The sequence below is a fragment of the Equus asinus genome, chromosome 30 (assembly GCF_041296235.1).
Source record: "Equus asinus isolate D_3611 breed Donkey chromosome 30, EquAss-T2T_v2, whole genome shotgun sequence".
NCBI classification, from domain to species: Eukaryota; Metazoa; Chordata; class Mammalia; order Perissodactyla; family Equidae; genus Equus; species Equus asinus.
This window is the reverse complement of record NC_091819.1, coordinates 5,536,313-5,548,702: the sequence shown is the minus strand read 5'-3', so window position 1 is coordinate 5,548,702 and position 12,390 is coordinate 5,536,313. Positions and strand designations below refer to the sequence as shown.

The following is a 12,390-nucleotide window of genomic DNA, read 5'->3' as shown; positions in this document are numbered from 1 at the left end:
ATTCACTGTTCATTTGATTATTTGAATGAGTTAGTTTTTCTCATGAAAATGTATGTTTCAAAACATTGTGCTTCCTAAAGAATCTGAATAATACTGATAGTCACTGCCATTTATTGAGCACTTACTGTTGCCTAGTCATTGATCTAAGTTCTTTTCAAGTGTCATCTCATTTTACCTTCAAAATGACTGTATGATTTATGTACTGTTTTCACCTCTATTTTATAACTGAGGAAACTGGTGCAAAGAAGTAAAATCACATGTCCAAAATTATCATGGCATATATAGTAGAGTTAAGATTTAAACCCTGGTTATCTGACACCAAAGTCTATGCTCATAACCATAATTAATTGGCATTGGCTTTTTTGGCTAAAATGAAATGCAAAGCATTTTTGCTGTAAGTTTTAATATTGGCTTCCAGGATAGGTCTTTTTTTTTTTAATTTGAAAAGCCAAAGGTTCATTATTTATTTCCACGGACTCATCATGTTGACATTCTGATTTTGAATTGTGCTTATAGGAAGTGGCCCTGTTTTATTTTTTTTTTTTTATTTTTTTATTTTTATTTTTTCCTTTTTCTCCCCAAAGCCCCCCGGTACATAGTTGTATATTCTTCGTTGTGGGTCCTTCTAGTTGTGGCATGTGGGACGCTGCCTCAGCGTGGTTTGATGAGCAGTGTCATGTCCGCGCCCAGGATTCGAACCAACGAAACACTGGGCCGCCTGCAGCAGAGCGCGCGAACTTAACCACTCGGGAAGTGGCCCTGTTTTATATTTGCACTGTGAGTGTAGTATAAATATTGCTGAACTGAATTGAATCCACTAAATAATTGTTGTCTCTTTTAAAAAGTTCTCTAGTAAACTATAAGTCAAGATTTCTTTCACTCTAATACCGCTGACCTATGCATCGTGAACAATCTGATGATTTTGTCTTGTAATGAAACATTATGGTCAATTTATTTAAAATCACCATACTTTGTTTTACCAACACTTGTAGGTAGAAATTTCTGCCATATTTTTTAACATTATCTAAAATCTCCAAAATATTTATATTTTCTTAGTGTAGTCTATCCTACAATGAGATGCAGAGAAAAGCATTCCTCTTCTTAAGAACTCTTTCTAACATAACTAGTCAAGTCAATGATGATAAACATATTTATATTCAGTGTAGTAAATACTGTATACTCTAGAAATTCATGGGTGATGTTTTCTTCTTACAACTAAATTTCTGTGGTTAGTGAATCATGGCTGGAATGGCTAATGCATAAGATAAGTCTTCAAGGGAGATTGAGAATTGATTAGATGAAGGTGAGGAGGGGAAAGCACATCAGTCAGAGGAAGCTCATGGAGAGGAAGGTGCACATGCAGTGAGGCTTCATGCAGCATCCAGCTCCCCTGTTCCCATTGTTCGAGGGGCCCTTGTGTAGGATGCAGGTGGGGGATAAGTCGGTGATGGATGAAGATCGGCTGGTACTAGGTTCTGAGGTGCTCCATATGGCTTGCTGAAGAATTTGCCTTGTATCAAACTGACTTGGGAATCAATGAAAATTTTAAGTGGATCAGTGAAGTGACAAGAAAAAAGGTCATTAAGTTATAAACAGGAAAACAGATTAGAAAGGTGAGAGACTAGGACCTGGGAAATTCATTGTTGTTGCTTTAATCCCAGGGGAAAATGTTGGAGAGATGATGATGTCAAAGATGATGGCCAGTCTTCTTTTGACAGAAAACATGGATGGACGGTGAAAACACAAATGCAGAAAATCAGTTGCTTTTCAGAGGTGCAATAACAAAGAGTTAAAGTAATTTCTTTGACAAAGTATTTTGTCTATAATTATTATCAACAACTAAAAAATACATAATTTTAACAGGTCACTCAGTGAAAATGCTTATCACAATCAGCCTATATCTATATTTAGTTTTGTATAGATAGTTGACTAGTGTTACTGGCTACTATTTATTTCAAGAGGACTATTTATCCTCAAACCAAATAAAATTAGCAGCATAATTTTAATCAGAATTTTAATTTCCTTCAAAAATGAGTGCTAAGAAGAACAGATAAATTATTCATCAAGCATTCAAGTCAAAGCAGAACATTTGTTTGGTTGCCTGATTTACCTAATGAAAACAAAATTTGTGTCTTTCTATAACTATCTTGGACATAGTCCTTTAATATATAATAAGCAACTTGGAATTTAATCCCTTCTATTTAGAAATTTCCTGCCAAGTACCAGAAATTTTAAATGGATATGCTATATCTCAGAAGACAACTTTTAAAGAAAAAGAACGATTTCAGTATAAATGTAACAGGGGTTTTGAATACAGTGAAAGAGGGGATGCAGCATGCACTAAATTTGGATGGAGTCCAATCCCTTCATGTAGAGGTAATGTTATATTTCTTTTCTATATCTTTTGATTTTTTATCAGTTATTTTAATTTATATACTCCTTCTAGTTAAGAAGTTTATTTTTTTTCTCATAATGGAGTATTAATGTTTATAGGAATCAACTATTGTAATGACAATATGTCTTGAAAATTTTTTGTGTGCAAGGACCACTTTGAGATCAATTGGTATGAATCTCTCACTCTGAAGATGGGCATAAACAGGAGCAGAAAGTTTCAAAGCTCATTAAGTAGTTGGTCTGTGGTCAAAGAACAAGTCTAGAGCGGAGCCAGAACTGCAAGAGATTTCCCAATTCCCAGGTATATACACTTCTCAAACCGTTAGATTGGTCTTCTGAAGCCCAGAATTTAACTTTAAGAAGTAAATTACATTAATATCATATGAGGAAATGCTCAACTGACAATGGGATTAAGTGGAAGAAAATGGATACGTCATTAACCACAGGCCCGATACGAACCAACAGTGACGATGGTGCTGAGAGAAACCATGAGCTCTTTAGGCTTCACAGTGGAAGGAGGTTCACAAAGACAAAGACAAAGACAAAGAGTTCATCTCAACTGTGTTCTTTGCTCACCGAAAATTATCTCTGGAATATTGTGTTCTACTTAACCTAATTCATTTTTTAAAGGGATGATGTAAAATTCTCAGGACCTAGACGAGAGAATGTAGATAGTTGAGGAGTTTAAGAAATCATATCATGAGAAGAATAGCGAGAAGGTATATCTATAGCAAGGTAAGAACTGTGTTGAAATATTTGCAGATGTTTATGAAAAGGGATGAGTCAGGCTTTGATGAGGGCTGCTGCAGTGAGTGAAACAAGTGGCAGTGTACCATACACGAAATCAGAGGTCATGGGACCTGCTAGAAGGGCGACTTTACAGATTCTGCCGTAGTGGGGGGAAGAAGGGCTGGCCTCTCAAGAGTCCTCTGAACTTTAAATCATAGGATTCATAATTCCATGTATAAACCTTGTTTCAGTGTTCCTCTTTTACAAAAACTAGAGTTAGTTTGGAGTTGGTTCTCTTCTTTATAAAAAAATTTCTATTGAATTCACAAGCAGCTCCTTGGAAAATATATCCTCCTGCACAATTGAGGGACCTCCACTTTCAGACACTGTTAAGAAAATATTTTAGAAAGGGATTAAAAAACACAAGACAGTGATAACCCACGTTAGATCCATGTTGGGCTGGTGGTGTGTGGAGTCTGCCTGTCTGTCTTCATGGCATCCCTTATTCCTAAGGCAAGAAAGCGGGTGCACAAGTCCTCTGACATTAACCTCTGCAATATGTTTCACTTCCAGAAACTCTCTTAAATAGTTGATTAACTTCCCCAGCCAATCTTCAAAATATAGCTTATCAAACACATTTATATCAGGCTGCTTGCTCTGTATTGAGGATAAACATTAGAATAAGCCATCATTCCAGGTTTCAATGAATTCAAAGACTTTGAGGATTCATTTTTACTTGGGCATAGGACTCAGGACAGCATTGCATCAAAGAAGTCATCTGATTATTACTTTTCTTGGTCACTTAGCTATCTACTTAAAACTCTTGCTTAACACATATTTGTTTTAACGATGGGAAATCTCTGTTGTTCTTATATATGTTACTATAATTCCTAGGCCTACTTCTCATGAAAATTGACTCATTTACACACACACATGTGTGTGTGTGTAAATGAGTCAAGATTCCATATTTCCTAAACATTTTCCTTCTAGAGCTTCATTTTCTCACTCACAAGTCATAACTTAAAAATTTAGGACTGTATGCTTTAGGGTCCTGCTTTCTTTAGGGAGAGAGATGCCAGAATTGGGATGCACTGGAATTGGGCACTTTCTTTCACAAGATAGTTTACTAAAGATCAATACAAATAAAGAGAAGTTCACCCCAAACTAGATAAGCATGCACTGTCTCTTACAACATACTTCATCCTATTGGAATGCGTTTTACATTAACTAGATGTAGCTCTTATTAAGAGCAACTCCACTCTCTGTGCCTCAGCTAATACCTCACAAATACTCCTTATTTTCTTGGTGCAATGAAAGGATCTACCTGCTGATATATGATGAATTCCAAATCCATATATCTTATTTTCTCCAAATCTGTAAGAAACTTGGAACTAAATAATGAAAGAAAATTTGCATAAAGTAATCTAGGATGAAATACTTAGATTTTCTTCTGCCTGGTCTATGATTTGTGTGTGTCAGGGGTTTTATTTGAGGGTGATTTGTCAAAATTCTGGTCTCTGAATCCCATAAGGGACAGTCTCTGACAATATGTTGTTTACAGAAATAATGAAAACTACAAGGACCTACTAACTAAAAGCCTCCTTTCATCCAAATCCATCCGTTTCCTGTACAGACCAAATTTTCTACTGATTCACAACATGAGTGTTAACCTTGAATTATCCTTATTTCAAACGCTTCTTGGTTGTTTCTAACACATTTGGACAGTGTCAAAGACTTCTATTCTGAATAGAGGCACCTACTCTGGCAATATTTTAATAGCATCATTTATTTTCATGGAGATTATGAGATTAGAGAATTAAAATTTATCAAAGGATTCATATCCACTGCTTGAAAATAATCACCAGAGTTCTTCTACTCTTCATTAATTTAACAAAATTCTCCCAATATTATTTGGTTGGTCTCTTAGTGAAACTCATGTTTTCTAGAGCTTTTGACTATATCTGTAGCTTTTGACTTTAAACATTGGTATTAAGTTCAGTTATAATATGAAGTAAAAACTAATATATGTAAACTGGACTGCAGTGGGTATATCAAAACATCATAAATACAGCAGAATGAAGTGAGAGAAAAAACAAAACAAAATAACAGAACACATTTAAAGTCATTTGAAGTTCATGTCAATTAACGTCAAGCATGGAAGACATATTTTACTTAATATTCGTGTTTAGGTGGTCACATATAATTTCTATTTTTTCTCATATAATCATTGCTAATACAAGTATATTATCACGTTAGCAGCAAAAATATATTATAGCTTATTCTGGCAGAATGGGGTATAAACTTAAGACCAGTTAAGAGACTATTGCAATACCTCTAGGAGCTGAAAATATGTAGTGTAAGTATACTATGGAGAGAAGGCAATATATAAGCAATAATTACAGCTATCTAGACTATGGTGTTTGATTGAATATCAGAGTAATGGGGAGGAGAACATGGGGTAAGTGTCTAGGCTTCTGTCATGGGGTTCTTGTGTCACATATTAAAGTGTTGAACACAGGAAGAAAAGCTCCTATGGAGAGAAAGATGATGATTTAGTTTGACGTTGAATATGCCTTTGAATTATATACATGGACCTGTCCAGTGTGAAGTCGCAGTTGGACAGACGGATTTGGATCGCACTGAAGAAGTGATTAGCCTAACAGTGGTAGCTTTTCATCATGGAAGTGTCTTAAATCACACAGAGAATGTGAAGAGGAAAACAACAGAACCAGGAAAATACCCCTGTAGAACCAACTGTGAAGCCTAGATATCCATTCACAAAATACCTGGAGGGTCTCCAGGGAAGATGTTTCTGAAATGGTGTTAAGAATCGGTATGAAGATCTAGAGGAGAATCATTCAGAAATAAAGAACAGGAAGTGCAGATGATAGGAATAAGCTTGATCTGTGTGAAGACAGGACAGAAGGCTATCGTGTTGGTAGGGCAGAGAGTGGGCAGAAACGTGGTAGGAGATGAGACCTGGAAGCAGGGAGGTCCTGCAAATTAAGAAGAGCAGAGGAAGAGGAGCAACTAGTGGTAAAATAAGTAAGATAAAATGGTGCTGTTCAGACAAAGAGAAGGTGAACATAAGGATGTGAGGCATTGGAGAACTTCAAGGAGACAGTGATCAACGGTGTCAAATATCACAGAAGGTTTATATCTTTCCAGTTTAACAAATAATTAAGGAGCCCGTAATATACAGCAGCCACTGTGATATGTGGACTACAGAGAGTTTTGGATTTGGAAATTGGAGGACACTGGTGACGTTGTTAGAGCAATGCCGGCATAATTTAGATGTTATATGCCAGATAACAGTTGGTTGGAGAATAAATGGGAGGTGGAAAAGAGGTGACAGCAATTATAAGATGGTATTTTAAGGATCTGGGCTGTGAAGAGAAGGAGAAGTGCAGTGCATTAACCGAACTTGGGCCCAGGGTTGAGAGGAGTTTAAAATTGGAGAAGCTTGCATATCCACTTACGGGAAAGTGGTCAAAAATGAGAGAGAGTGAAGGAATAAATAACGATTCATAATTCATGGAAAATGACAGACTTGAGAAGCTAGCTTGAATATGAGAAAAAAAGTGCAAGTCTTATCATCAAAGAATAAAGGAAAAGCTTAAGTCCAGAACAGATACAGCTAAGTTGAAAGAATGCCGGAAAGAAATCCAGGGAACCCACAACTGGTAGTCTCAATTGTTTTCTGTGAATGCAAGGACTGCTTATCTCTTAATGCAGGAGAAGTTGTGTTAGGTGGCTTGAGGAAAATGAGGAGACTATAAGTCACTTACTTTGGGAAATGGATTTGGAAATAAATTAGGGGCATATAAATGGATTTCAGGGAATTCTGAATGTCCATCACAGGTGTTTAGTCTAAAATACAGCATGGCACCAATACAAATCTAGTGCATTTCTACAATGGTTAAAAGACATAGTATTTTATTAGAAAGGGAATCTTGCAAATTGATCCATTGCTGAGATACAGCAAAGTTGATGGAAAGGACCAAGAAGGAGCTGTATAACTTAGGATAGACTAAGTCATGGGGTAGCACACTAGAGCCTACAGATCAAATCTAGTCTGTTCTTTTTTTCGAAACAGTGTTTTATTGGAACACAACCATGCCCATTTGTCTATGTATTGCTTGTGGCTACTTTTGTGGTACAATGGCAGCTGTGGGGAAAAGATCATAAAAATGCACACGATGGCTTTTAAAACTTCCTCCGTGAAGGGAAGCATATTACTTCCACATTCATTTCCTTGTCCTGTGCAAGTCATGTGGCCATGTCTTCTTCAAAGGGGAAGGGATATGCAATCCTACCAACTTTCTGGAAGGAAGAGGCTCAGAACATTTGTAAACAGTCCTTAAGAAAACTACAGAAGCCAAGGAAGTTGAAGGAAGTGGGAAGAGTAGTCGAAGTGATAGATCATGAATTCATTGCCACGTATGGAATATCATGATGTATGTGATGGCTTTGGAGAAAGAGGATTCGAGTCCAGGAGGCACAAATACGTCAAATGAGAGATATAGTGGAGGGAAATGAGTGATATAAGGGAAGGGTACAAGGCCGTGCTCATTTTAATGCCATTCTGTGCTGCGGTAAAAACAAAAAACATAACATCTATGCTCTTTATTTTCATGTACTTGATTATTTTAATGGGCAGTGGTCTCTACATCATCTACATATCCTTTTTCTTTTCAGAGGTAACATGTGATCCACCTTATATTCCAAATGGTGTCTACTCACCTCGAAGGACTAAACACAGAAGTGAAGATGAAATCAGATACGAGTGTACAAATGGCTTTTATCCCGCAACTCGAGGAAATACAGCAAGATGCACCAGTTCAGGCTGGGTACCTTCTCCGAGATGTAGCTGTAAGTTGCATTCTTATCTTGATCTACTTCTTAATTCTGAAATCACTTTCTCTTAAACACAGAAACCTAGGAATGTAGTAAATCCAAACATTTGCCTTATTGTTTATGTAAAGCAGAGGCATTAAAAGCATTCTTTGCTTTTCATATAGCCAATTCTAAGTCAGATCAGAAACACATCATTTTAAATAGAAAACTATTTTTTGCCTTTCAACATTAGATATGTGTGTGTGTTTATGAATATATATTTCTCTAACGTAATTCTAACATCTGAACTAAAACATTGGGTAAGACTGGTGTCTTTTAACACCTAGCCTATTAGTTATTTATTTCCATGTAACAAATTTCCCCAAAACTTTTGGCTTAAAACAACAAAACTGTCTCACCTCAGAATTTTTATGGGTCAGCAAGTTGGGATGGCTTAGCTGGCTAGTTCTGAGTCAGACTCCTGTGTTGCAGTCCAGATGTTGGCCTGGGCTGCAGTCACTGGAGGGCTTGGCTGGGCTGGAGGACCTGCTTCCAAGACAGCCCACCCACGTGGCTTTTGGTAGAAGCCTCAGTTCCGTATCACATGGGTGTCTCCCATAGGCTGCTTGAATGGCAGCTAACTTTCTCCAGAGCCAGTGATTGGAGAGAGAGAGAGAAGGAATCCTCCATCCCGTTTATGACTTAGTCATATATTGTCACTTCAGCCATACCTACTCCTTAGAAGTGAGTCACTGAGTCCAGCACACTCAAGGGGAGAGGAATTAGGCTTCACTTTTTGGAGGGAGCTGTGTTGAAGACATTGTGGAATTTTCTAAAACCATCACGGAACAAAATGCCACTCAATTCAACAGAGTGTTTTATTTCTGGGGATGTTTCCTCTGCTCTTTTTCAAGTGTTTTCTGTCTCTACAATTATAATCCTTTTCTTTATATATCACTGTTCATTGTAAAAGTGAACCCAGTTAGACTGGATATTCCATGAATGAAAAATGTAATGGATACAAATAACAGGTCAGTGGCCTCGATGTTAATTCTAGGCGTAAGTCCAAAATGAATTTTCAAAACATGAGACTCTGGGGCTGGCCCCGTGGCTGAGTGGGTAAGTTCGCGTGCTCTGCTGCAGGCGGCCCAGTGTTTCTTTGGTTCAAATCCTGGGTGCAGACATGGCACTGCTCATCAAACCATGCTGAGGCAGTGTCCCACATGCCACAACTAGAAGGACCCACAACACAACAAAGACTATACAACTATGTACGGGGGGGCTTTGGTGAGAAAAAGGAAAAAATAAAATCTTAAAAAAAAAAAATTAGACCCTTGAAGAGACAGCTATTATCAGTAAGAAACAGACATCAATATTTATCAGTTATAAGGAAAGTATTTATTTACTTAGTTATAATTGACACATAACATTATATTAGTTCCAGATTTAAAACGTAATGATTTGATGTTTGTATATATTGCTAAATGATCACAACAAGAAGTCTAGTTAAAATCTTACCACACATATTTACACATTTTTCCCCTTATAATGACAACTTTTAAGATATACTCCCATAACAGCTTTCAAAAATGCAATGCAGATACAACTATAGTCACCATGCTGTGCATTACAGCTCCATGACTTAATTATTTTGTAACTTGAAGGTTTGTACCTCTTGACCACCTTCACCCATTTTGCCTACCTGCCCCCCAACTCCTGCCTCTAGCAACCACCAACTGGTTCTCTGTATCTACGAGTTCGCTTTTTTTAGATTCCACATGTAAGTGAGACCATCCAGTACCTATCTTTCTCTGCCGGCTTCATTTCACTTAGCATTATGCCCTCTGGTTCCATCCATGCTGTCACAAAAGGCAAGATTTCCTTGTTTTTTATGGCTGAATAATATTCCATTGTCTATATACAGCACATTTTCCTTATTAATTCATCCATCGATGGACACTTACGTTGCTTCCCTGTCTTGGTTACTGTAAATAATGCTGCAATGAACATGGCATTACAGACTCTTGGATATAGTGATTTCATTCCTTCAGATAAATACCCAGAAGTTAAACTGCTGATCATATGGTAGTTCTATTTTAATGCTTCGAGGAGTCTCCATACCGTTTTCCATAGTGGCTACACCAGTTTACATTTCCACCAACAGTTCACAAGGGTTCCCTTTTCCCACATCCCCATCAACACTTGTTATCTCTTTTGTTTGATGATAGCTGTTCTCACAAGTGTGAGGTGATGTCTCATTGTGGTTTAGATTTTAATTTCTCTGATGATGAATGGTGTTGAGCATCTTTTCATGTACATGTTGGCCAGCTGTATGGCTTCTTTGAGAAAATGTTCAGATCCTCTGGCCAATTTTTAATTAGATTTATTTTACTATTGAATTGTATGAGTTCTGTATGTATTTTGGGTATTAATCCCTTATTAGATTTATAATTTGCAAATATTTTCTCCCATTTGGTAGGGAGAATCTCAGTTGTTGATGTTTTCCTTTGATGTACGGAAGATTTTTAGTCTAATATAGTCCCACTCATTTATTTTCAGTTTTTTCTTGCCTTTGCTTTTGATGTCAAATCAAAAAAATCATCTCCACGACTGATGTAAAGGACCTTACCCTCTCTGTTTTCTTCTTGGAGTTTTATGGTTTCAGGTCGTAGTTCAAATCTTTAATCCATTTTGAGGTAGTTTTGTTTTGTTCAGATTCTTTCTTTTGCATATGGCTGTCCAGTTTTCCCAAAGTCACTTATTGAAGAGAGTGTCTTTTCCCTACTATATATTCTTGGCTCCTTTGTTATTAGTTAATTGACCCTATATGCATGAGTTTATTTCTGGGCTGTCTATTCTTTTTCACTGATCTATGTGTCTGTTTTTATGCCAATATTATACTGTTTTGAGGACTATATCTTTGAAATATAATTTGAAATTAGGAAGCAAGAATCCTCCAGCTTTGTTCTTCTTTCATAGGATTGCTTCAACTTTTTGGAGTCTTTTGTGGATCAGAACAGATTTTAGGATTGTTTGCTCTATTTCTGTGAAAAATGCCATTGTAATTTTGAAACGGCTTGCTGTGAATCTGTAGAGGGCTTTAGGTAGTATGGAAATTTTAACATCATGAATTCTTCCAATCCATGAGCATGGACTATCTTTCTCTGTGTTTTCTTCAATTTCTTTCATCATTGTCTTATAGTTTTCAATATATAGGTCTTTCATCTCATTAGATAGAGTTATTCATAGGTATTTTAGTCTTTTGATGCAACTGGAAATTAGATTTTCTTAATTTCTCTTTCTGATAATTCATTATTAGTATATAGAAATGCAACCTATTTCTATATATTAATTTCTTATCCTATGAATCTACCAAATTCGTTTAATAGTTCAAACATATTTTTGGTGGATTCTTTAGGGTTTTCTGCAATATAATACCACGTCATCTGAAAATAATGACAGTTTTGCTTCTTCCTCTCCAATCCGGATGCTTTTGTTGCTTTTTCTCACCTAATTGCTGTAGCTAGATCTTCCAATACCATGTTAAATAAAAATGTCAAGCGTGGCTATTCTTGTCTTCTTCTTGATCTTAGAGGAGGCAGCTTTTCACCTGTGTGATGTTGGCTCTGGGCTTAGCGTATATGGCCTTTATTATGTTGATGTTCATTCCCTCTATACCCACTGTGTTGAGAGTAAAGTAAATGCTGAATTTTGCCAAATCCTTTTTCTCTACCTGTGAAGGTAATCATATAATTTTTATCCTTCATTTTGTTAATATAGTATATGGCAGAGATTGATTTGGGAATATTGAACTATCCTTGCATCCCTGGAATAAATCCCACTTGATCATGGTGTATGATCCTTCTACTGTATTGTTGAATTTGGTTTGCTAACATTTTGTTGAGGATTTGATGTCTATTTCATCAGGAATATTGGCCAGCAATTTTCTTTTCTTGTGGTGTCCTTGTTTGGTTTTGGAATCAGTGGGAGACCATGAGTTTGGAAGTGTTCCCTCCTCTTCCACTTTTTTTGAAGAGCTGGCATTAATTCTTCCTTAACGTTTGGTAAAATTCACCAGTGAAGTCCTGTTGTCCTGGACTCTTGTTTTGGGGAAGTTTTTGATTACTAATTCAATCTCCTTATTATTGATCAATCTGTTCATATTTTTTGTTTCTTCATGATTCAGTCTTGGTTGGTTGTGTGTTTCTAGAAATTTATCTGCTTCTTTTACGTTGTCAAGTTTGGTGGTATAATTGTTCATTGTTGTCTCTTATGATCCTGTGTATTTCTGAGGTATTAGTGAGAATATCTCCTCTTTCATTTCTGATTTTATTTATTTGAGTCCTCTTTCTTTTTATTTAAGTATTTATTCTTTTGCACGCAATGATTTGTCCTGAGCTACCATCTGTTGCCAATCTTTTTCCTTTTTTC

General features: G+C 36.6%; 1 protein-coding gene across 7 annotated transcripts in view; it reads left to right on the top strand.

Annotated features, from left to right (window-relative positions):
• CFH (complement factor H) overlaps positions 1 to 12,390 on the top strand; it is a 79,054-nt gene that overhangs the window by 19,642 nt on the left and 47,022 nt on the right. For all 7 annotated transcript variants that reach the window (XR_011499486.1, XM_044762748.2, XM_070501639.1 and 4 more), the window contains exons 6-7: positions 2,206 to 2,376; positions 7,822 to 7,995. Coding sequence is in view for 6 of the 7 variants with exons in the window: in XM_044762748.2 (XP_044618683.2) it covers positions 2,206 to 2,376; positions 7,822 to 7,995 (345 nt within the window). In the remaining variant the exon portion in view is untranslated. The remainder of the gene's footprint in view (positions 1 to 2,205; positions 2,377 to 7,821; positions 7,996 to 12,390) is intronic.